The 26048-nt window shown below is 46.9% G+C and overlaps 2 protein-coding genes and 1 non-coding gene across 3 annotated transcripts in view; 2 read left to right on the top strand and 1 right to left on the bottom strand.

Moving 5' to 3' along the window:
* LOC127597570 (SRSF protein kinase 2-like) overlaps window positions 1–26048 on the bottom strand; it is a 446193-nt gene that overhangs the window by 371719 nt on the left and 48426 nt on the right. The gene's annotated exons all lie outside the window — the stretch shown is intronic.
* On the top strand, window positions 172–25597 carry tubgcp6 (tubulin, gamma complex associated protein 6). Its single transcript, XM_052060667.1, has 25 exons — window positions 172–622; window positions 1031–1831; window positions 2453–2616; window positions 3443–3656; window positions 4832–4990; window positions 6161–6282; window positions 6410–6473; window positions 6552–6661; window positions 6780–6871; window positions 10208–10347; window positions 13051–13200; window positions 13590–13671; window positions 14135–14223; window positions 14844–14959; window positions 15083–15221; window positions 15293–15364; window positions 17557–19117; window positions 20102–20245; window positions 20370–20520; window positions 22167–22308; window positions 22520–22714; window positions 23773–23905; window positions 24676–24889; window positions 25077–25270; window positions 25349–25597. The coding sequence occupies exons 1-25, from the start codon at window positions 563–565 to the stop codon at window positions 25438–25440; spliced, it is 5400 nt and encodes a 1799-aa protein (XP_051916627.1). The 5' UTR covers window positions 172–562; the 3' UTR covers window positions 25441–25597.
* trnag-ucc (transfer RNA glycine (anticodon UCC)) lies at window positions 22015–22086 on the top strand. Its single transcript has one exon. It is a non-coding gene; the product is annotated as a tRNA-Gly (tRNA).

Here is a 26048-nt window from a genome sequence, read left to right as displayed (position 1 = left end):
TCCGAATGACCTGTCCCAATTATTTTTTTAATCTACCGGTAATATCGCTCTTGAACTCCAAAGTTAGAGGGCCTTAGACAACTTGGGTGTCTTGAAAGGCGCTCATAAATAAAATTTATTATTATTATTATTATTATTATTATTATTATATCGAACCTGAAGACGTAATAATTTGTTTTTTAAACAATATTTCATATGAATAAATAAGTTTGCTATTTTTGTGTCGTCACCTGAACGCACCATCACCAAAGCGCGGTGTACGACTGACCGATCTGACCAATCAGTGTGGAATATAGGAAGAATCAGCCAATAAACGCCGGCATGACTTTTTGTTGGCCAATCACCTTTAAGGATGTTCCCATTGCCTCCTTGCTGCAATGGGAAATGAATGACAGACTAGCCGTTAGCCATACAAATAATACATAAGCAGAGTTTTCTTTTTACACTCAACACCAAGAAAGCAGAGTAATAAGCGTTTGGAACGGGACGCTCGTGAATTCAACCGCAGAATCGCTAATTGATTGACCAGTGATGCTAACAACAACCGTTAGCATGTGCTAGCATGCAGAAGGACTATCGAGTCTGCCTGTACAATGAGCCGACAACAGCCAACAACTTGAAGGTAACCACATTTTATTACATCGTCCGAATCGCTCGGAAAGCACAATTATATGTTGCTAACCTCACCTTTCGATATCGGCAAGTTTAGCGAACAATACCTTCAGTTCGCTCGTAGCCATATATGGACAGTGCATCAGCAAGTTCTTCGGGATCCTTAAAACGATCCCGGTCAATTCAATCAAGTGTGTTGCATCAGGGAAGGAAGGAAAACATGCAGGATAACTAGAACCGGAGTTTGACACCTGTGTTTTAGACTGTTGAATGAACGCCCATGTTTATTCATTATAATTTCAAAATCAGTCAAAACAATTCTGAGGATTTTTTTCCATTATGGCCCAGCCCTATCTCATGGCATTTGGCATAGAGTGTTAAACAATTTAATCTATCATCATCTTTTCCTGTCATCCAGGCTGGAGGAGTAAGTGCCACCATGTACCCGCGCCCTCAACATCCCATCAAGTCCGGCTGCAGCACCAGCTCCAGCATCACAGAGCTGCTGACCGCCCTGTGTGACAGCAGCCTGGCCGGGGTGTCGTGGAAGCGTCGGGCCCTTGGAGGCGTCTCAAGAGAAGCCTTCCACAAAGCTCTGAAGAAGCGAGCCTATGGCACCCTGCTGTCCAAGCTTTTCCAGTATGGCGTCAAAGCGCCCGCGACCCCTGGGCTCAGCTCTCCTCCGAGGAACAGAGTCCTGATGATATGCTTTGACCTGAGAGTAGCGGGTTGCCGGGAGGAGGCCGAGAGGCTGGAGGAGCTGCTGGAGACGCTTCCGGAGGGAGCCGCCTCTGGCCTGAGCGAGCTAGATTCCGTCCTTGAGCTCCTGGTGCACCTGGCCGGCTCCTCGCCCCCGCCGCCGCCCAGCTTCAGCCGGGACTACATGAGGCGGGAGCGGCCCGTGCTGCGGAGACCCGCACCCTGGCCTTACCAGAGCACGGAGCTGCAGAGGCTGGAGGCCCGCGCCTGGGGGCTCGTCTGCGGGGAGGAGTGGGCGTCCGTGGAGCACTTGTGCGGAACTCGGAGGTTGATGGAAGCTCAGCCAGGTGCAGGCTTGATGGCTGTCAAGACTAAAATGGACACGGAGGAGAGATTTGAGAAAGAGACCAGGTTAACCTTGTTTGGAGCCTTGCAGCACACTCGAACCTCAGACCTGGACATCAGACTGGACCTTCCTCCTGTGCCCAGCAACGTTGATGTAACTGGGCTGACCATCAGGGTATAAGTCTTGTTTCTATAGTTTCCCTCCTCCGCAGATGACAGAAAGGCAAGACTTTATTACTTGAATAATTGTACTCAAATTAGAAATCAACATTTTATTTAATCACAGCCCCTCGCTTCAATATATTGCGGTTTACTTGCTGCGGTGTTCAGGGTATTGTGGATCCTAACCTACGACCTCTGAACTATGAGGCGGACATGCGAACCAGTGCCGTCACGCACAGTGCCGTTATCACCCCAAACATTTTTGTCTTGTTTTAATGAATTATTTTTGTTTATTATCTTGGCAATTTGTCCATTGTTTTTAGAGGACCGAAAGGAGCAACGCGGTGCATGAGTGACTGCATAAAAGTAACTTTTTAACCGCAGCTTGTCATAAAAAGACGGTCACTTTTGCGAAGTGAAATGCCCCCTACGTTAATTAATGTCGCGTTTATGTTATTTATTCGATAGGGGCATTGTTTTCCTGCGTCACAGAAGTCACCCAACCCACAAAAATGAGACTGACACATTTACAATCTTCCAAATTTATTTGCCTTCATCAAATGTTTCTGATGAAATTTGACTATCTTCCGGTGTGGCATATTTGGAGTCAAACGCATCGCCATGTTTGATGCAGGTTCCGCCGTGTCTGGATCAGTCTGACGATGAAGGCTTCCAGTCGGCCTCCAACCTGACGCCAGACTCTCAGTCGGAGGCCAGCCCCGGTCCAGAGGTGGATGTGTGGGAAGCTCTGCGAACGTTCGAGCCCGGCGTGCGTTGCTGCTGGGAGTCCGTCGGCTGGTGAGACTTCAGTCCCTGACACCTTTGCGGAGGTTCCGATCATCATTCGAAGGACAGTTTGCCACGCACAACATTATTAACCCTTGTTCACCTCGACTGACCACAATTGACCGCTTCCTCAAATCTGCCGTTGAAAAATATATTCCGTTTCTCTTCCAGGTCAGGCTTTGAAAAGTAATTTCACCTGAAATATGCGAATCAAATATGAATATATGGTTACAGAAAACAACTTTTCAAGGCCAGTATGTTTGAATTAAGTCAACAAAAATCCTCGAACGCTTCATTATACGGCTTTTGGCCCTGAGCTGGTTGAGTGATTGGCATTGATGTTCATTCAGTATGTTTGTTGGCAGCGTTGCATAGACTAACAAATGGGGCTCAAGGTCCTCATGACAAAAAAATGTCAGCCTCTCCAAATGTGATATGAAAATATTATCGATGAATATTTTTAGTCCACTTCACGCAGGGGGCCATCTGACGGACGATGGAAGAGCCAGTACAGCGGTGCCTTGAGAAATGTGGGCCGGACTTCCGAGATTATCAAGACGAGATTTTGCTCGCCTGTTCTTTTTTTAATGACGTGCGTGGCAATGAACTTGTCTAACTTCACATCAAGCGACAGTTTGGCAGAGAGGGAACAAATTTTAAACTAGAGGGTTGAAGCGGTTAATTGTCACTCTAAAAGTTAACTGTCAAACTAAACATCCAACCAAGAGAATTGTGCATTGTGTATTTAAAACGACGGGATAACGTTGTCTTTTTTTTTTTTTTTTTTTAACACGTGGTATGCAATCTGATCATTGACCCAGTTTGTGCGTGCCAATAGGCCGCCCGGCAGGAGAGAGTCCTTGTACCTGAGCGAGAGCGGCAGAGAGGCCTTCGACCAGCTGTACCGCCTGTGGGAAGGCGAAATGAGGGTGGTCGGCGGCAGCGTGCCCTCCCCGCTCCTCCCGTTGCCCGTCGACACTCAAGGCGAGCTCGTGGGCGACCTCCTGAACGTGCTGATCGGCGTGGCGTCCACCACCTTTCCTCTCAACCAGGTACAACCCTCTCGCTCTCCATCTGTTAAGAAGCTAAGCGTGGCGATTACAAAGGTTTTGTTCTTGAATGAGGTGTGATTAAATTCAGCATCAGGCAATTGTTGTTTGTGACGAATGAGAGACCAGTTTTGCAGACTGACATGAATTTCGGTGGACGTGTCCATCATCGCCGGACTTATTGGGGGTTCAAGATTGCAATTTCGAAATTATTGTGATATTTAAAATGCACTCAAGAAAGAAAGACATTTTCTTTCACACAGAAAAATAAGTACCGTATTTTCGCACCATAAGGCACTTCGGAGTATAAGGCTCACCTTCAATAAATTTTAAAACTGTTTTCATAAATGGGGCACACCGCATTATTAAGGCGCATGGAATAGAAGCTACACTAGTGGCTGCGGTTACATTATGCATCCACTAGATGGAGCTGCGCTAAAGGGAATACAATACAGGGTGCGCCTTATGGCGCGGAAAATACGGTAGGTTCGATGTGCTCTTCGCGGGTGAATTGTAACAACTTACAATTGGTATGTTTTTAAATGACTCTGTGTTGTTAATGCATCAAGATGCTTTTTGCCTTTTGCAAGGGCGATTTACATTTAAAAGTTGTTTATTTTGGAAAAATCCCTTTAGTTCTCCATTTTTTTTCTCATCTTTAGGGTCTGGAATGGATACTGTACAGTTACTCCAAGAACAGCAGAAAGCACAAGCGTATAAAATAGCCCATTAAAAATTCAACTCGTTCTAGAAAAAAAAAAACAATCACAAGGGAGCTTATTTTTGTTGCCACCCCATAAAGATTTTATATACCTCCAGAAGAGTTATTTTCTTTTTACGGTGTCTTTTGTCTTGTGAAGTGATAACATGGCAGTTGCGCTCGACGGAGTCGCGTAAGCTCGGGCGGTTGTTGTGTCGTGCAAAATTGCATTGCATCATATTGTGCCTCCCACAAGAACGCTGGCCAGCAACTTCTCATAAAAAATCCATAAGAAGGACAACAAACACCAAAGTCGCTCTCATATATTAATAAAGCGCAAGTCGCAACGGACGTGACTCGCTGTGAAATGTGATGGCTTTCATACAGACAGTTTATGAACTGTTATTAGTCTGAAACAGGCTTCTGTGTTGTTTTTTTTTTTTTTTTTTTTTTTTTTTTTGTGGGTGGTCTTCCCAAGAGTGTTCAGTTCGACGTGCGCCCCGGCGTGTGCGTGTCAGGAGCCTCTCCGGAAAGCGTGTCTCGTCTTTTGGGCGAGCTGGCCCAGTATGGCACCTACTACCTGAGGCTGAGCCGCTTCTCGCTGCAGAGTCCTGAAAAGAAGGGCCTGGTCTTTCAGGTATGTACATGTCACCACGGGCAACACGTTTGGCCTTTTTTTTTCTTTTTTGTTTTTGCGGACAGCGTTATGTTTTGGGGCGGCAATTATTTGCCAACGCAATTTTTTTTTTTCTCTTCCATTATGCTGCCGAGACAAGCTGCAGGAGAAATTAAAAACGAAAAGAGTAAGACGGCAAACATTCAAACAAGCCAAGTTAAGTGCACTCTCACACTTGAGCGCGTTTCTAATCATTTCTCATGTTTAAATTAACTCAAATTTGCATAAGACTCTACTGGCCCAGACAGGGCACTTCATGTAATTGTCAACAAGATTGTTGAAGTAAGATTTAATTGAACATTAAGTTATGAGGGGGAAAGAAAAAAAAACCAACATGGTTTTTAATTTATTACGTTCTGCCATAATAAATTATACCAAATTTAAGCGTCACGGAAAAAAGGTCGGCCGATGTCATTCGTGATTAGTCATCAAGAATTACAGACATGTCTTTACATATGCATTCACAGTCATCTCTCCTAAAATATGCAAATACAACCTTTTCCGATTAGTACCGTTTTGTTGATGTTGCTTTGAGGTCATTCCGAGTTGAAACATGGGAGAACTTAAAACGTGTTGTTCCAGGTCAGCCGTCGTCAGACTTTTTATTCGGCGTTCCGCCTAATAATACGATGTCGATCTCCAGGTTACACCGTCTTGACCAACATGAATATACAATCGTGCAGTAGGCCTAAATGTTTATCACAAATGAGACAGAGGTTTTATTCCTCAAGCACGTATTCGGTATTATTCGAATCCACGTAGCATTTCGTCATTAACACCGCGTTTGTATTTCGGGGCAAAAGTTTAATAATCGTTTCATGAAAATGTGTTGCACGTGAAGGTTAAATCAAAAACTGTACGTTAAGTTTAAAAAGGAACAGAGCTTTCAATACAGAAAAAAAGAAATGCAAAAGCCAAATATAAGTCGGAACACTAACCGATGAAAACCACTTCTAGGACGTCAATATAAAACAATAAAAACAGGAAGTCGAGTGTTGTCGGAGCGGGGCGTCTTGTGCGGCTGCGTGTGCAAAGTCGTTCGTTACCTTCGAAACCGGACCATTGTAACTCCGTTTTCGGTTCAGGACGTTTATTAAATGTCATACGATGGCGTGTCTGTGTCTCTCGAAGGCTTTCACGGGAGGTCTGAGGAAGTACTTGCATTACTACAGAGCGTGTGTTCTCAGCACGCCTCCCAGACTCAGCCTGCTAACCATTGGCTTCCTCTTCCGCAAGGTCGGCCAACAACTCAGGTGAAGGTTTTTTTTTTTTTTTAAGCGGGTAAGACCAAGGTCTGCTTTTAATTTTCAAGCCTTTAGCAATTAGATGAAAGGATAACCAAGGCCTTGATGCCAATGAGCCGCTCCGCTTTCATCTCAGGTATCTGTCAGAACTGTGCCGTGTGGACGGGCCTCTGGGTGGCGACCGGGCTGCCTTCCCCGTGGTAAATTGCTTTTCATCCGCCGTCGAGCTCTCGTGTTCGACTTTCAGAAGGCTCAAAGCCACTCGCCGTTGCTTTCAGGGTGTGAAGCTGCTTTCCCACCTGTACAACGAAGCCCAGAACAACTGCAGCAACGAGAACTACCCAGTGCTGCTCTCCCTCCTCAAAAGCAGCTGCGAGCCCTACACCAGGTCGGCAGCGCACGCCGCCGTCTCGTCTCTGAAAAACAAAACAAAACAAAACAAAACAAAACAAAACAAAAAAACCTTCCACCTGCCTGTCTCGATCGTCTGTTCTCTCTTGAATCAGGTTCGTGTCCGATTGGGTGTACAGTGGCGTGTTTCGAGACGTTTATGGCGAGTTCATGATCCAAGTCAACGAAGAGTACCTCGGCTTCAGAGGTATTTTAGTTTCTTTTTAAAATTACATCTAAAACGGTTGCAAAGTTGAAGTAGTGTATTTTCCACACTAAAAGGTGCACTGGATTATGAGGCGCACCTTCAATGAATGGCCTTCTTTGTCATTTTTTTCATACATTGGACGCATCGCATTATAAGCTGCAATCTACAATGCATCCACTAGATGGCGCTACGCTCAAGGACATGCCAACAGAACGATCAGATGTCAGTAAAACTTAAAGCAGCGACACAGTTCAGTTATAACATTGATTCATTAACGTTGAACTCGCTTGCCGCTGCTCAATTTCCGTGTTCAATTGCGAAACCGATCGCCTTAAGTTTGAACTTAAGTTGTAAGCATGTTTCTAGCAAGGAGCCATTTTGGCGTTGAAATCGTGATGACCATACACAAGGCGCATGGGATTTTAAGGCGCGCTGTGCGCTTTTTGGAAAATGGAAGGCTTTGGGGTGCGCCTTTTCGTGCAGAAAATACGGTACAGTGAATATTTGCGGTTCACCATTTGCAAATTCCAAAGTCAAGTCAACAGTATTTATAGAGCACTTTCAAACAGCCATCGCTGCATACGAAGTGATGTGCATGGAGCAATTTAACACAATAAACAGTAAGACAACCAACCAACACCGCATCGGCAACTTCATCAAGCAATCACGTGATTACTGCTCGCGGAAGCTAACACAGTAGCTAAGGCTAATCACCGCATCCAAGAAAACTCAGTGCAGCTCTGCTTACCACTCACTTTTGCCTTTGGGATGATGGCAGGAATGCCGCACCTTTTGTCGGCCCTTCGTGATTCCCTCACAAAAGGGTTTCAGACACTGAAGTCTAGCTTCAAAGCATTTCAGAGGCCTAAGTCGATTTACCATAATCAACAGTGTTTTGTCCCCTTTAATAAAGATAAATAAAGATTTTCGTGTGTTTTTGCAAAAGTGAAAGGAAACAATTAGTCCCATTTTTGGAGGTCATGCGGCTGCTGTTGCTTTCATATTATCCGGCTAATCAATGACTTGTCAAATCAAAGACTAATCTATTACCCAAATAATGGAAAGCAAAAAGCACGAGGTCACACACAGACATGCACACCCTCTGATTATTCTCTCGCTTTCATTTTGTTCGAAAACCGCGTCTCAAGCCGATAAATCCTTCGGGATGTATTCTTCCGCGGAAGAAAAATGATTTCATTACGTTTCTTTTATTGCCCTACCGGATTTGTCCTTGTGTCCGTGAAGGTTTGCATCACGTTATTGGACAGTAATCGGCAGTAAGCCCAAGCACGAGTCAAACCAAAAAAAACCCAGCCCTGTTTTTTGGTCATTTTTGCTCGCAACAATTGTGTCGACCTCTTCCCACACGTGCTCCCGCTCTCGCTCTGCCGGTTAAAATGCGGACCGCGCGACAAACTCAATGCAGCTCTGCTTACCTTGCGCAAAGCCACCACTGGCAGCTCATTTATCCCATTTCATCAAAGTGCAATAGGCAGATAATGATTTTACTCGGTTATTTGATTGTCCACTTGATAGGCAGGCCAAATGTTTGTAAATGGTACAAAATACATTTTCCAGACTATGTCCCCCTTTAAGGCGTTTCGAGTTAACTGAAGTTTGTTTGTTCGCTGTGTTCTTACCTAATATGAAGTCCTGCATTTCTTAATTGTATGGCGTTCATCTTTATTATTTGTGAGCCTGCAGAGGTGACAGTTCCGGCTCACTGCAATTATTGTGTTTGAACAGTAATCCATAAAACCCGCCGAATGCATGCTGCTCACCGTTGCCTGGCCAAAATGTAGTTTGTCACGCAGCGCTCCATTCAAGGTCACACCACGGCGGCTGCTTTGTCTGGCTAAGAGGTTAATTTGCTCGTCGGCTCCACCTCATCAACTCTCCGCACTTGAACCCCGCGCACCCTGCGCTCCAGCTTGTCTGGAGGGCGCCCTCTGAAGTTGTCGGGAGGGGTGTGGGAGGAGGAGGTGGGGGAGCAGTCAGCAATGGACTAAGCTCTCTTTGCTGTAAAATGCTCCAGAAGCCCAACGCCTTCACATGCTCCCATTCATTTGGCCCAGGAGGAACTGAGCTCAACTTTTTCCAAACACATTTCTCGGTAATAATACAAGTCAGAAGTTGTAATGGGCTCTCTGTTAAGAAGGATTCGGTGTTGCTTCATCTGTCCATATTTGGGTGGCGGGTGAACACCGGTCAACACCCATCCCGGCTGACTTTAGACACGAGGCATGGTACAACCCAGACTGGTTGCCAGCTACCATATTTTCCGAACTATAACAGGGTTCCCACGGGTCCTTAAATTTCATAAAAATTCATAAAAAAAGAAGTTGTAAAATGTTCTTAATTATCCTTAATTTTTGGGAAAGCTTCTAAAATCAATAAAAATCCTTCACATTTTTATTCAAAAATAAATGGAAGTTTCAAAACAGGTAGGAAAATGAAAATTTGACATACAGTATGTCAAATAAATCCACCGTGAATCCCCTGCTGAATGGAGAAAAAGGCCTTTAAAAATGGCTAAATTGGGCCTCCAAAGTCCTTAAAAGGTCCATAAATAAAAAGCAAGTGGAAGAGTGGGAACCCTGTATAAGTCACTTTTTTCCCCCCATAGTTTGGCCGGGGTGCGGCTTGTCTGTGAAATTCTTAAAATATCATTTCACATTATTTTGACATTAACCCACAAGAGGGCGCTCTAGGCCTGTGTTAATAAGTCAATGATGAGTCCAACGTAAGCGACGAAGAAGAGGAAGCGCCGCATCTTCTGCCTCCGGGTTTGGCGGACTTGTTTAAAACTGACACAGAGGATTTCAATGGCTTTGGACTTTAAGAGTGATACTGATGATTTGGTAAACTTGTTAGTCTGTTCTTGAACTCTTAATATGTTACGTGAACATACCAGGCACGTTATCTGTTCGTTGTTTATAGGTCATGTGACGTTAGCATGCCGTACACTTATTCAGCCGGTTGTTCTCTATTTGATTTTCAATTGCCTTTCAAGATGACATGTCTGTTCTTGCTGTTGGATTTTATCAAATACATTTCCCCCTAAAATGCGACTTGTACTCCGGTGCAACTTAAAATCCATAAAATACCATCATAGCATATGGTCAAATACGTGTTCACACTCACTCTCTGTAAATAAAAAATGAATAGCGCTCATGCTTTGTGGAAGATAGCTTCCAGGCAATAAAACGTTTAGAAACACTCTGGTCAATTGAGTGAACGCTTACTTGAACAACGGCTTCAACTGCCAGCGGGCTTCCCATTTGGCCATCGGAATTCCCATGATGTATGTTATCTTGTTATTTTTTCTTTCTGCAGACAAACACTTCTGGGTCCATGGATACACTTTGATCTCGAAAGACGTGGAGGAGTGCGTGCCCATTTTCCTCAGGCACATCGCCAACGACGTGTACGTCTGCGGGAAAACCATCAACCTCCTGAAAATATGCTGCCCTCAGGTTGGCCTCGTTCTATTCCCGCTCGTCTTCCAATTCACCACGCATGTTGGACATCATAGGAACTCTTGCCGTGACGCCATCTCGCATACGCTGATTAAAGGCATCCCTTACATATGTGACGGCCATTTGCAGCGTTAATACGCTAAGTAAATCAATTTATTTTTCATGTACATGCCATAACTTTAAGAACGATTTTCAAAATAAAATAGCTGCCCGCCATGTTGATAAAAACACATCACTAGAGAACCATCGCGTGTGTAAACGTTGCACAATGCCACATACACGCGCGTGGCCACGCCGCATCTGCAGTGTCCATCAAGTCTGGGTACATTTTCAAGAACACATGCCTTTCAATCGTGATGTTGACAAATAACACTTTCAACTTGATCTCCAATCATTTGCTTGGCATGATGTGAGGCGCTTTGCAAAATTCTGGATGACCTCGTTGGAGTCGGCTTGCGTTGGCATCGATGTCAGCACACTGACTGGAAATGCTTTCTCTCGCGTGGTTTAAAGTCTGCCTCATAGAAAAGAAGTCCACGTGCGAAAGGTCTGGTGAACATGAAATCTCCACTGTTACCCGAACTTTGTCAACACCCTGTATAGCAATAGCATAGGTGTCAAAGTCGAGGCCCGGGGGGGCAGATCCGGCCCCCCACATCATTTCATGTGGCCCTCAGAAGCCAATCATCTGTGTCAACTTTCATGATTCTTGCTGAAATCTGTACCAAAATGTCAAATTGACATGGGTAATAAATAACGTTGAGATTTTGCATCGGCCCTCCAACGGAAGCCATAACTCCGAAATGGCCTGCGACAAAAAATGAATTTGACACCCCTGCTGTATAGCATTAATTCCCGAAAAAAAAAAATTGTTTTGCCTGGTCACTGCACATCTGTCTTTGTACAAATTCTGCCAAGGTACGTAAACGTGCGACTTTTCTACACGGCAGAAGTAGTTCTATGGTTATCATCTCATTTTCCGTTTTTGCTCTCACTGGAACAAAAAAAAACCCAATACTAACCCAATGTGATATTTAATGTTCCATTTGCTCACGGTGCGGAACTTTGGAGGCTTATTTTTCATGAACATATCCCATCAAATTGCAAAATATATGACCTCTTCAGAGGTTCCACTGTGTTTTATGACGTTGAGCATAAACATGTCCTCACTCCGCCCATATTTCATGTCCTTGTTATATTTCAAAGCCCGTTGCATTATTATATCTGCTGTTCACGTCGCTGTCATCCATTTAGAAAAAAAAAACAGAGGACGCCGCCTGCAAGGGACGACAAATCAATATTGAGACAGAGCAGGGACACTCACTGTCTCTTTCAAATCCTTATCAATACGTGAACATCCCTGTGATGATACATCGTCTGGACGTGCTGAGACTTGAGTGTGACGGATTGCAGCACACACTGCTCTGCTTTTTGTCTCGGGACACTTTTTCGCCATCCCATGGGCGGAATCATGCGACTTGCTCATTCAATGACCATAACATTAGGTACACCTGCAGAGCTCCTCGACAAGAGATATTTTTAATTTTATGTTGATATTGTTTTCAGTTTGGAACAACACTCAGACGGGCATCTATTCCTTCGTTTTCGTGGTCTTAGTTTGACGTGAGTGTGTGCGCTACAATATTTTGGGCTGGCTCAGGTTGCTACCTAAATTTGTAACATCTTCGCCGCAGATATCGTGAGTCAACTCCTCCAAGCACAGCAAGTTGTTTCTATTTATGTCCATCAGCAGCACACATTTCAGGTCGCTTCCTCATCGGTGATCGTTCTGTTTCACATCATGGAGTTTATGGCCTCATTTGGTGTCAACCACACCATACGTTTTGTATTGGAAATATTAAACTACTGCAATCCTCAGGAGTTTTGGAATCGACCATTTTCAGAGCAGATTTGTTCGGGAGTATAGGTCTTATTTCAATGAATAGGTTAGTGCTCAACCCCAAATTGGGGGAGTTACGCAGCTCATGAAGGTTTTGTTTTTTTGATGGGATGGTACCATCACTTTGCCTCAGGAGATTCTGCTAGCTTAATGCTAACACAAACCAAAACGCCATAGAAAGGTACCATCGTGTCTGTTATGATGAAAAAAAAAGAACCCAAATGAAACCCATGTCGACTGACACCATATCTCACAGGCATATATTCGTTATCTTCTGTTTTAATACAACGACTGTTTAGCAGCTTTCTCAGTCAGTTGAGAAACAGTTGTTGTGTAGGTCTGTATTATACTGCCACCTGGTGGCCAAAGTAAGCGCATCAGGAGTGCACCGTGGGCGCGCAAGGTTTTAATGGGCACTTCGATATAATGACTGGGCAAAGGTGATTTTAGATTAGACTTTTTTGTTATGGCGCTGGAGAGGGAACAAATACACGCTGAAAGCATCGCTGTATTCTAATTAGCTCTCTGTATGATGCAGTGCAGTTGTGTACCATTGCAAACGCCAAGCGCAAAATGAAATTGGGCTGTACACACTCGCGTGAATAATTCACATGGCAGGGAATGTTATTAAAACGAAATCCCGCGGTGAAGGATTATAGAATTAAACAATATGTGGAATGAAGAGAGGAACTGTTGCAATATGTCGCGGATAATAAGGTGTCTGTTCCTGTGTGTGTGTGTGTGTGTGTGTGTGTGTGTGTGTGTGTGTGTGTGTGTGTGTGTGTCTCCCACCCCCGCAGCACTACATCTGCTTGTCGGAGCTTCCAGTGCCACGGATCGCCGTCACCTTCTCCCTGCAGGAGGTGGAGGGCATCGAGAGGGACTGCGCCATGTACCGGGGCCGCATGGAGAGGATCGCCAAGCACAGTGCAGTCAGCCGGGAGGTGCAGGTATTCAGACGCAGACAAGTCGGCATTTGGAAATGTCGCTCGTGGCTTGGATGGATGCAGTGGGAAGCTTGAGGTCGTTCAGGGTTAAAAAGTTTTTCTTTCAAGGCTCGGAATAACTTTTTTTTTTTTTCCCCTTGAGGAGCGTTTTTGCTCATCAACAACTTCATTTGGGGTGTAACTTTATAATTTTGAGGGTATTTTTTTTCCTTCTCCTTTTTTTTTGCTGGGAACTGAAGCAAAGGTTGACTTTCTTTGCCAAATTTTCCAAATTGCATTTTAAGGTTTTACTCGTTTGTCTCCAAGGCTTCCCGTGTTTTGTCGAGTTTGACAGCCTGGCAGCCAGGGGTGTCGGCATCTTGTTTTGTCGTGATTGCTGTTTATCCTTGTAGGCCCAGCGAGTGGAGGAGGCGCGCCAGGAGCTGATCAATCAGGTCAGAGCGTCTGCAGCCAAAACCTTGGAGAGCATTCGTGGTTAGTGTTGCACAAACACAAACACACACATGTCGAATGCCAAGTGGTGTCTGATATGCAGCCTCATTCTCTTGCCCCCGTTGATTGAACTTCCATCCAAATCGCCGCGCTCTGTGTCGGAACCGACGTTAGCCGTGTCTGCGAGGCTAATTGCGCCGAGGACCGGTTTTGAATAGAAGCCTAATCACCACGCAAACACATTTTTTTTTTTAAACAAACTCCCCGCATCTTTTCCGCACCTGAGAAGATGCCAGGCAAAGTTGGCTGCCCCCGTTTCCTTTTTACGCGCCTTGGCGCCATCAAGTATCGGCGTTTGTTCCGAGGCAGATGGCAATGTCTTTTGATGTGCGCGCGCGCAAGACACTTAGCACACATTTTTGGCGTCGGGAGGGAGTTGAGGCGGAGGGGTGGGGGGGGGCTTTAAGCTGCTCACGGCGCTCTCCCCCTCCGTCGTCTCCTGCAGGGCGCCAGGTGTCGCAGCGTCTGGCTGAGGAGGCCAGGAAGAGGGAGCGCTTCCGGGAGCTCAAGCAGCATCTGGAACAGGAGCAGGAGGTATCCTCTTTTCAAAAAAAAAAAAAGATTTGTCCACGCTTCTTCCACTGAAGGTCAGAAACAGAAAAAAAAGACAAAAGAGGAGGAGGGCCAATTGGAATGTTATGCAACCAATGTTCAAACCAAAGCACCTCCAATAGTGGAGGTCATCATATTATAAGAAAAACCAAAAACAAATGTCTGCTTGCCTTTGCCGGTGACAAACAAAAAGTTGTTGGTATTCGTGTGGTTTTTGAAAAAGCATTTCAAAAATGTGCAATGTCTTCAGCACTTTTCAAATATGATGTGACAAATGTTCATTTACTTTTCATTACGTTGACAAACATAAAGAGGTTGATGTCCTGTCATTAACTCTCGTTTCATTTTTATCGTCAAAGAATCGTCTGCTTTTTTTTCTCACAATTTAAGAAGTGGGTTGTATTTATTTAATATTCCTGGAAGTTCAAATGTGGCCAAAAAAGGCTTGCCGACAGAACACCCTGCCCGCAGTTCAGTCAAGTCCGACATGTTTTTATTCATTTATTTGTTGATTGATCAACAGTGACATCTTTTTTTTTTGTTGCAATATCGAGTACTGCACAGTACGTGACTTACCGTACGATGCGCTCCTACTGTCGCAGTGGCGCAGCGCGGCCAAAAAGAAGCAAGAGGAAGACGACTTCAGCTTTGCCAGAGAACTGCGGGACCGGGAGAAGAGGCTTCAAGCGCTGGAGGAGCAACTGGAGCAGAGAGCCAGGTGTCCGGCGGCTGATTGATACCCGATTTGGCATCTGATTGATCATTCATTCAGGAATCTCCCGTCGATTGTTATTTTCCAATTGAAAGCGAGCGCGCCATGTGCATGTGACTCGGACCGTAGGAAGGAGCTGATCGCCCAGTACAGCCACCTGTCCGAAGAGGCGGCTCGCAAGGAACGGCGGGCCTTGTGGAGGGCGCAGAGAACGAGACTCGACGAGGCTCGATCTCACTTCTTCGAGAATGACCGGCGAGAGTTGCGGGTGCGTTGCGCCAGGCCTGTTAAGCGTTAGCGTTAGCATTAGCGACTGAATGTCATGTGACTTCCGATTAGGCCATCCTGGAAAAGCATCCTTTGGGCCAGGAGGGACGTCCAGCTTCACCACCTCAGCGCCCGTCAGCACTGGTATGATACTATTTTCTGTCTTTATCCACATTAATGCAGCTTCGAGGGAAGAAAAAAAAAGTGGCGCCAAAACGGGCTTTGTTCAACAGCCAACAGGGTGCCGCCACATCCCATTCAGGTGCGCCGTGATAGGCTTAAAAACACACTCAGACCATAAAGCCATTATTTTATTATTTATTTTTGTTGTATTTTTTCTTATCTTATTTGATGATTGTTTTTAACATTGTACTCGTGATTTTAACTGCTTGTTGTAAGGTGTCCTTGAGTTTCTAGAAAGGCGCCCACAAATAAAATGTATTATTATTGTTATTATTATTACGTGGCATCCGTCAAAGCTGTAGAATCAGTCAAAAGACAACGTTGCATTTCCCAGCTAATTTGCTGTTTATTCGTCATCCTTATGTTTTTGTGCGAAACAGGATATAAAAAACAAACCAAAAAAAAAGATGCAGGCGCTTGATATTAACTTGCAATACTGTCGAAAAGTGGATCAATTTCAGGACTTCAATTCAAAAAGTGAGACTGCGTTTATCGGGACATAAATTCATCAAAACACATTCCGACGTAATTAATTTGATTGTGTCCCTTGTCATCTTCACATTTTTGAAATGGTGATTTTTTATTGGTAAGCCACAACCAGCAAAATGTTTGAAAATAAAATTGTGAAATATTCCCCTCTGTGATGTGAATCAAGATTCAGTTTCACTTTTGGATATACATGTTTATGCTCTAAATATTCGGTTATTACCGTATTGGCCCGAATATAAGAGGGCCCTGATTATAAGACGACCCCCTCTTTTTCAAGACTCAAATTTGAACAAAAGACTTTTTGATCTATGGTCACGAGCTATGGGTCATGACCGAAAGAACGAGATCCCGGATACAAGCGGCCGAAATGAGTTTTCTCCGCAGGGTGTCCGGGCTCTCCCTTAGAGATAAGGTGAGGAGCTCGGTCATCCGGGAGGGGCTCAGAGTCGAGCCGCTTCTCCTCCACATCGAGAGGAGCCAGATGAGGTGGCTTGGGCATCTGATTCGGATGCCTCCTGAGCGCCTCCCTGGTGAGGTGTTCCGGGCATGTCCCACCGGGAGGAGACCCCGAGGAAGACCCAGGATAAGCGGGAGATGATGGATGGATGGACTTTTTGAACACCAAAATAATTTTTAGACAGAAAATAATTACAGTACATCTGAAACAAATGATTCAGTACAGAGGTACCGGGTTCGATTCCAGCCCCGGCCTCCTTGTGTGGAGTTTGCATGTTCTCCCCGGGCCTGCGTGGGTTTTCTCTGGGTACTCCGGTTTCCTCCCACATTCCAAAAACATGCGTGGCAGGCTGATTGAACACTCTAAATTGTCCCTAGGTGTAAGTGTGAGCGTGGTTGGTTGTTCGTCTCTGTGTGCCCTGCGATTGGCTGGCAACTGATTCAGGGTGTCCCCCGCCTACTGCCCGAAGATGGCTGGGATAGGCTCCAGCACCCCCTGCGACCCTCGTGAGGATCAAGTGGTTCGAAAAAATGAAAAAAATGATTATAACAATATATTTGAGAGAAAAAGCATGTTGCCTCATTCAAATTTAAAGTGCAATCACATTCGTAAATAAATGGCTTCTGGTTTTTGAAATGTAAATGACATCATAACTTCCCCTCGGCTGCCGGTTAACCTGGCCTATCTTCGACCAACCAGATTGTCACTACGTTTCTCCATTTTCTGTTATCTCTTCTATTATTCTCTTCTCTTTTCCTTCTTACTGTTTTTTTTTTATTTCAATTTTTCTTCTGCGTGCTACCGCTATTTTGATTTTTATTCTTCGTGGCAGGGGTTCACTTTGGCCTGGGGAGTCAAATTCAGCATTCGCTTCATTGATATCTGGCGCCATCTAGCGTCGTGAATGGGTATAATGTTTAGACCTCGAATATAAGACGACCCCCACTTTTTCAGTCTTATTTAGATGCAAAAAAAACACCGTCTTATATTCGGGCCAATACAGTACAACCATTATTATGAATACTTTTTTCTAAAGTCGTAATATCGTCTCTAGAAGCGCTCGCTCCTTGGATGGATCATTTTGAAGTTATGACTCGCATAGAATCAAAACGGCACACAAAGTCAAACGAACTCAAGAGCACGAAAACACTTGGCATGTGCCCAAAATGGCATCTCCTTCCAAATCAAATGTATTTTTTCTTGACAGGAAATTCCCTCAGAGCCCCTGGTGGAAACAAAACCGGAGAAGCCCGAAGAATCGGAAGAGTCTCAGACGGCGGAAGCTGCCGCCTTCATCTCTGGCGACTTTCTCCCCGCGTCGCAAAACCCAGACGACGCCAAGCAGGACGAGATGGGAGCGGACATCCCTGAAGCGTGTCCCACCGCGCAGCTTCTAGACTACGACTTCAGCGCCCCCTTCAGTCCGCTGGAAGGCATCGCCGGCCGCAAATCTCTGGCCGGGCTCCGGCCCGCTTGCGGCTCCGCCGTGCTGCAGCCCGACGTGCTCCGCGAGCGGCCCTCCGTCTTCCGCTCCCCCGCGGGCGAGAACGTGCTTCCGATCCACGGTCGCGTTTCCACGTCCAACTCGTCCCTCGGACCCGGCGCACCGGAGGAGCCTCCGAATGCATCCCGAACGAACGGGCCGCCTACTCAGGATGCGACGCTGCTCGGGCAAGGCGACGCTTCCGCGCTCGTGGAGCAAGACAAAGTTGCGGAACCGCAAGAGGGCGCGGCAGTCAAAGGCAAAGACGGCGCTCATGCTTTACCGCCAGAAAAACTCGGCGCTCTTTCTGATTGTAAGACGCTTTGCGCTGTCGAGGCGCCTTCGAACCTGAACTCCGCTCGTTCCTCACGCTCTCCGACGGCGCATCCCTCATATTCGCACATCGAGATCGGCGAGCATGTCTCCGACGTCAAAGCGCCTCAACCTACCCCCAATGTCCACGGCCACGCCTCCGACGCCAACATCAAAGTGGGAGGAAACATTTCGGAATTCTTCTTGCCGCCCCCTGCGCGAAACCTCCACGGCCACGCCTCCGACGCCAACATCAGAGTTGGAGAAAACGTGTCTGACTTTGTCGATTCGCTTCCCGCGCGAAACCTCCACGGCCACGCCTCCGACGCCAACATCAAAGTGGGAGGAAACGTTTCGGAATTCTTCTTGTCGGTCCCCGCGCGAAACCTCCATGGCCACGCCTCCGACGCCAACATCAGAGTAGGAGGAAATGTTTCGGAATTCTTTTCGCCGGTCCCTGCGCGAAACCTCCACGGCCATGCCTCCGACGCCAAGATCAAAGTGGGAGAAAACGTGTCTGACTTTGTCGATTCGCTTCCCGCGCGAAACCTCCACGGCCACGCCTCCGACGCCAACATCAAAGTGGGCGAGTTTGTCTCCGACGTGTGCGAAGCCAAACCCCGATGGAGTAAGCATGGCCACGCCTCCGACTCCACCCTTCAGGTCGGCTGCGTGGTGTCCGGCTCGCCGCCCGTCTCCGCTCCGTCGCCCGCAAGCGCCCGAGGCCACGTCTCGGACTCCAGCTTGGGCGGCGGCTGCTGCGTTGTCACCCCCAGCAAGCCGCTTCCCTCCCCGCCGCCGGGCAGTCAATACGGACACGCCTCCGATTCCGCTCTGGGTGTGGGCTGCGTGGTGGTGGGCGCGGCTCCACCGGCCTCCGCGCCGGGAGGAGAACGGGGGAACCCGTCGCATTCTTTGCCCGGAGCCCGATTGGAGGCGGACACGAAAGTGGATCGCAGCAAAGACGTCGCAGGTATTGAAGTGAAACCCGTTGCAGAAATGAGTACGAATGCTTTTGACATCCAGTAAATAGAACGCAAATTCTGGTTCCAGAAATGTTCAAGCGCTTCTCACAACATTTCCTCGAAAACTAAACGGCTTACAGATGGCCTGATTTTGATGTGTCCGTGCACTTGTGGCAAAGGCTCTCCACGACGACCCAGGCTAAACTCGCATCCTCGCAATGTACAAAGCTTTCCTCTCACTTCAAGCGAGCGCCCCCCCCCCCCCCCCCTCCGGCAACCCCCCCAAATTCCTGACTTGCAGATTCCCCCGTTTTCTGTTGCTGCTGCTCACCTCGTGGCCTCTCCAAGCCAAAAGAACAACATTGAAGTGAATTGCGCAGCTTCATTTGAACCCGAGATTCCCAACCGGGGTGCCGCGAGAGAACCTCAGCGCCGATTTGTCAGAAAGCCATCCATGTCTTTTATTCATCTAGCTATTCCGGCGACACGCGCAACAATTGAATGCGTTTCCGTTTGATGGCAGGTTACGTTACACGGAAGATAAAAAAGAAAATAGGAGGAGGGGGCGGCCCGGTGGTCCAGTGGTTAGCGTGTTGACCTCACAGTGCAGAGGTCGTGGGTTGGATCCCGGCTGCGGCCTCCCTATGTGGAGTTTGCATGTTCTCCCCTGCGTGGCTTTTCTCCGGGTGCTCCGGTTTCCTCCCACGTTCCAAAAACACGCATGGCAGGCTAATCGAACACTCCAAATTGTCCCTAGGTGTGATTGTGAGCGCGGACGGTTGTTTGTCTCTGCGTGCCCTGCGATTGGCTGGCAAGCGGTTCAGGGTGTCCCCCGCCTACTGCCCGAAGACGGCTGGGATAGGCTCCCCCTCGTGAGGATAAGTAAATGGGAAAATGAATGAATACATTCGGAGGATTTGCAACACAAGCTGTCAGCAAGCCGCTGCGGCCTAATGTCAAATACTCCTCGAACGTCTGCGTCCTGTCAACAGCCGGCGAGTCGGAGACGCACGAGGAGCAGGTGGGGAGCGCCGGCTTTGACTTGTCCCCCGGAGAGAAGTCTGAACGAGAATACCTCCTGGCCTTGTCCGCTCAGTACCAGGTGGAGCACTACGAGGACCGCTACAGCCTCATGGGTCAGTCATGCGCGCGGAAAAAAAAAAGATTCGTTTGGACGTACGAAGTTCATGACGTCAAATCGGAAGGCCGAGCCGATGTTGGTCGTTGCGCTTCCTTTTCACCGTTTGTCTTTTGTCACAGCGTCGTCCCCCGAGTGTCAGCTGCTCAAGCACGTCGCCCGGGGCCTGCCCGCCCTGCGCCACGCCGCCGACGCCACCTCGCCGCGGCTCAGCGAGATGGTCTCCCTGCCGGTTCTGATCAAACACTCGGTCACCGCCCCGCTCATCACGCAGTGAGTAGCCAAAAACGCGATACGTCACTTTTCACAACAAAAATCGGAAAAAAAATGTTTGACAACTTATATATACATACTTTAGATGTCGGTAGAGTGCAACTCTTTTAATGAAGCTCCTCAATTCACTCTACTGTACTTTTGTTGACCTCTAGATGCCCCAGATGGCGGCCAAGCACTATTTTTGTGTGTGTGTGTAGATGAGGCTTTTCGATTCACCTCAACATAGTTCCATGGCCCATCGTGCCACAAGATTGCGGCAGGACACCATTCATTCATTCATTCATCTTCCAAGCCGCTTGATCCTCACTAGGGTCGCAGGGGGTGCTGGAGCCCATCCCAGCTGTCTTCGGGCAGTAGGCGGGGGACACCCTGAATCGGTTGCCAGCCAATCGCAGGGCACACAGAGACGAACAACCATTCGCACTCACACTCACACCTAGGGACAATTTAGAGTGTTCAATCAGCCTGCCACGCATGTTTTTGGAATGTGGGAGGAAACCGGAGCACCCGGAGAAAACCCACGCAGGCCCGGGGAGAACATGCAAACTCCACACAGGGAGGCCGGAGCTGGAATCGAACCCGGTACCTCTGCACTGTGATGCCGACGTGCTAACCACTGGACTACCGGGCCGCCGGCAGGACACCAATTTTGTCCAAATGAAGCTCCTTCGCGCACTTTAACACAGTTCCTTGATACCAAGGTTCCACAAGGTCGGCAGAGCGCCACTTCTCTCGCCGCTGCTCCTCAACTCACTTCGACGTGGTTCCTTGGCACCAAAATGACTGTAAAGCACTACCAGTATGCAAATGAAGCTCGTTAATTCGTTTCAACTTGATTCTTTGGCTTAAGATGGTTGGAAAGCACCGCTTTGGTCAGCTCACTTCAACCGAGGTCCCCGGCACCAAGATGGGGACAAAAAGTGCTACTTTTGTCGAAATAAAGCTCCCGAGCTCACGTCAAAGTAGTTCCTTAGTAGCAAGATGGCATAACTTGGCATCAAAGCACTGCTTTTGTCAAAATGAAGCGCCCAGTCACTTGACAACCACGTGTCATAAAATGGCAGCAAATTCATGTTTTTTTTTTCTTGTTTTTGGTTCGGGGGGGGGGGGGGGGTTCTCGTTAATAAGCGCAGGAGCCAAATTGTTATCATCCGCTCGGTGAAATCATTTGTGTTGAATTCCTCTTTGCGAGCAAACACACTCAGTCTTATGTCACCCCTGAGTTCCATTTCACTCCTTCTCCTCTTCACATTTTTCTTCTTTTGCTGCTAACCTCATCCCAAAAAAAAAAGACAAAGAAGAAATGTGTTTATTTGACTTCCAAATTTGGGGGTTTATTCCGCTGCTCTTCCGTCACATGACCCAACAAGAAAAGCAAACCGCTTCACTGACACCCCCCCCCCCCCCCCGCCCGCCCGCCCCCTCCAGTTCCCCACGGTGGAATGCTGCAGACTTTCCTTCTCCCAAACATTCCACATCTGTTCCTGCGCAGCGTTGGTGGTATAGTGGTGAGCATAGCTGCCTTCCAAGCAGTTGACCCGGGTTCGATTCCCGGCCAACGCAGAACTTTTTTTCCTCCTCCTGATGTCAAATTTTTGTGACCTTTATTTCAAGTCATGTCCTCGCCTTTGCTCCGCCTGCAGCGTGTCGCTGGTGAACAAGGCGGTGGTGGACTACTTCTTTGTGGAGCTGGGGGTGGAGCGCCACTTTGAAGCGCTGCGCCACTTCCTGTTGATGGACGACGGCGAGTTTGCGCAGTCGCTCAGCGATAGGCTGTTTGAAAAGGTGAGGCCTTGCTCGGAGTGCGGACGAGCTCACGTCAGCCCAAAAAGAAGAATGAGCGGCTGATGCCGATGCAGAAAACTGGACAGATTAGTACAATCAATCGATCAGACGTGATTTTCCACAGCCGTCCAAAGCGCTTGGAAAACGACGTCGTGTGCTCAGCGCGTTTAAAAGTGCTGTCGAGTAAACGCTTGGTGCGGCGTCCTCACAGATGGCCAGCGGGCAGACCCCCGGCGAGCTGCTCACCCCGCTGGTGCTCAACTCCATCCTCAGCAAGGCGCTGCAGTACAGCCTGCACGGCGACACGCCGCTGGCCGCCAACTTCACCTTTGCGCTGCGCTTCCTGCCCGACACCTTCCACCCGCACGCCCCCGACTCCCTCAACTGCCTGGAGCTGCGCTACAAGGTGACACGCGCTCGCCATCACGGCCACTCTAACCCAAATGATACCATTTGGGGAGAAACGTTTATCACTTGCTACATCGCACTTTGTGCAGCGTAATCGGGTTGTCGTTAGAAAAAACCCTTCCAGCGACTCATGTTTGAATGCAAAAAAGACAGCAACACTCGCAGACAAGAGTCCACAAAAATACTCACAGGCATATATTCTTTATCCTCCGATGGAAAATGACCAAAATCTTCTTTTTGCTTCATCATTATATTGAAAAATGATAAATATCACCAAATAAGAGAGAGTCATCATTTACGGAAGTAAAATCATGATTCAAAGCTGTATGACAAAAAAAAAACTGTTAAATCGATTGTTGGACAGCTAATCAATTATCAAATTAATTTTGTATTATTTGATTACTTTGTTTTCAATATATATTTTTTTTAATTGTCCAATTGCTCGGAATTTCAGCTTCTCGTCAGTATATATTCTCCGACTTCTGGAGTCCTCCATGGAATCATACTGATCGTCTTTGTGTTGAATAAAAATGAAAATGGGCTTTTACTTTGGAAAACAGCTCTCAAAAATGTCACAATCCAAACCAGTAATTAAATCGGAAGTAGTTTGTGCATGCATCTGCACTGCCAAGTTGAAATACTTTCCTGTTTTCAAATAAAGACGTGATTGATTTGAATATTTTTATATTGTGCCCCCTAATGGCCAAGTTGTGCACAGCAGAAATAGGCCCATTTAGATACTGTAGATGAAATTAAAGTGCAAAAACAATTTCCGTTTTTGCATTCTATGAAATTGTGTCGTATTTTTTTATAAATTGCAATAGTGTAGTCACTGTAGTGTGTTATTTTTCCTGATTAAAAAACATATGACTTTTTTTGTGTGGGGTGTTGCCATTCATCTGTAACAGATAAATCACAATTCTATTCATTTCAATGGGGAAGGGTGATTTGAGATACGTTTTTTTTGAATTCCCAGTGTGGTGACGAAACCGATTTCCAAGTCAAGGCACCCTTGTGCACGTTCAACTCAAAGTGCTTGTGTGTGGGCGCCCCCAGGTGGCCTGGCCGCTCAACATCATCATCACCGACAGCTGCATGAACAAGTACAACCGGCTGTTCTCCTTCCAGCTGCAGCTCAAGCACATGGTGTGGAGCCTGCGCGACGTCTGGTTCCACCTCAAGAGGACGGGTGAGTGCCTCGTTGCATTCTGGGAAGGCCCCGTTCCACTTTGTATTCACAGAGATCAGTAGACCAGTAACTTTTTTTCCCCCTCCCTCTAGCCTTGTGTGGACTTATTGGATCCGCCGCTATTGATTAGTGAGCCGCTGCTCAGACCACTCAACGCTTGTCCTTTAACGCATATAGAAAATAGCGTTACGCTTGTTATTGATTTTTATCACTCGCTTCCCGCAGGGGATGTGGAGAGCGATGTGTTAAAGGGTCAAAGGCAGCACAAATGTGGAAAAAAACGCTATTAACATTGATTTCTGACAATGAAACAGCTGCCCCCCCCCTGCAAAAAAATAATAATCATAGTGAAATGTCATACGCCATCAGAGGCCGAATGAAATGTCAATATGCTTTTTTTTTTTCAGATAAGACATAAAACGTACTTTCACTTTTTTATATTAAACTTTGCAGAAATTGCAATAGAGAGGAGTTAGCTGTCACTTGTTCCCTTTACAAGCTAATAAATAACGCAGTGCGAGGAGACGCACTCGTTCGGCTAATAGTAAAACTAAACAACAGAGACAATGTGGTTGCACAAGTGCGCACACCCTCTTATAACTGGGGATGTGGCTGCCTGAAACCAATTCCATTCAAACTTGTGTCACATGCCTCTGACGATCCCTGATAAAGTTCAGCTGTTCCGATGGATGTGTAGACTCTTTGCGACCACTCTCGATGGTAATAATCTGAATAATCAGACTGCGTGCTATGTCCACTGTGCGCGTCAGCGGTGGTGAAAGGCGCCGGGCGCTCGGTGCAGTTCCGCCAGCTGCAGCTGTACCGACACGAGATGCAGCACTTCGTCAAGGTCATCCAAGGTTACATCGCCAACCAGATCCTGCAGGTGTCATGGAGCGAATTCACCGCCAAGATGGCCACCGCCTGCGACCTGGACGCCATCCATCGCACGCACGCTGACTACCTCAACAGGGCCATTTTCAGGTCAGTCGCCTTTCTTTCTTCGCACGGTATGGTGTTTGTTGTTTTTTTTCTTCTTTCTACCTACATTCTTGCTGCTGGAGGCTGTAAATTTCCCCAGTGTGGGACAAATAAAGGATATCTTAATCTTAATCTTACAGCGTTGAGGGGCGGAGCCTGCCAACATGATTGTTTGTGACTTGGTTGTCAGGGCTTTGCTGACGGAGAAGGCCGCTCCGGTGATGAACATCATCCACAGCATCTTCAGCCTCATCCTGAAGTTCCGTGCTCAGCTGATTGCACTGCCCTGGGCCAGCCAGCAGGGGGAGGCAGTGCACCCCAGCTTCATCGCCATGCAGCAGTCGTACAACACCTTCAAATACTACTCGCACTTCCTCTTCAAAGGTGAGCTCCATCCTACGTCTTCCGTGTTCGACATCACGGAACCGTTGGCTGACGTTTGTTGTCGTTGTTTTTGTTCAGTGGTGACCAAGCTAGTGAACAGAGGCTACCAGCCTCATTTGGAAGACTTCCTCCTGCGCATCAACTTCAACAACTACTACAAAGATTCTTGAGCAACTTTACGGCGAATGTACAATGTAGCACATGTACAGATTGACTGGAACAGATGTAATTGAGATGCCTCTGACTATGTCATCCTGCGTCTCAACAGTTTTAAGCATTTTGTTCACATAAACCACTATATTTGTAAAAATCAAACAAATAAATCAATTAAAATAATAGGCATTTGTGTTGAAGACTTACTTTAATTTCAGATTATTGTACCTGACAAAAAGTAAAGGTTAAGAAAAGGTCATTTATTATAATTTTGTTTAATTATAGGCGGCCCGGTGGGCCAGTGTTTTGCGCGTTGACCTCATAGTGTAGAGGTCGTGGGTTCGATTCTGGAATGTTCTGCCCTGGCCTGCGTGGGTTTTCTCCGGGTACTCCCGTTTCCTCCCACAATCCAAAAACATGCACAGCAGGCTGACTGAACACTCAAAATTGTCCCCAGTGCGGATGGTTGTTCGTTTCTGTGTGCCCTGCGATTGGCTGGCAACCGGTTCAGGGTTGCCTACTGCCCGAAGTTGGCTAGGATGGGCCCCGGCATTTTATTTATTAAATTATAAGCACAATAAATGTTTTCTTAAAAGAATTCCATAAATGTTAATTTGCAAAGTAT

This window comes from Hippocampus zosterae, chromosome 3, assembly GCF_025434085.1.
Source record: "Hippocampus zosterae strain Florida chromosome 3, ASM2543408v3, whole genome shotgun sequence".
Taxonomy (NCBI): domain Eukaryota; kingdom Metazoa; phylum Chordata; class Actinopteri; order Syngnathiformes; family Syngnathidae; genus Hippocampus; species Hippocampus zosterae.
The sequence above is the reverse complement of the archived record's forward strand: the minus strand, read 5'-3'. Positions and strand labels throughout refer to the sequence as shown.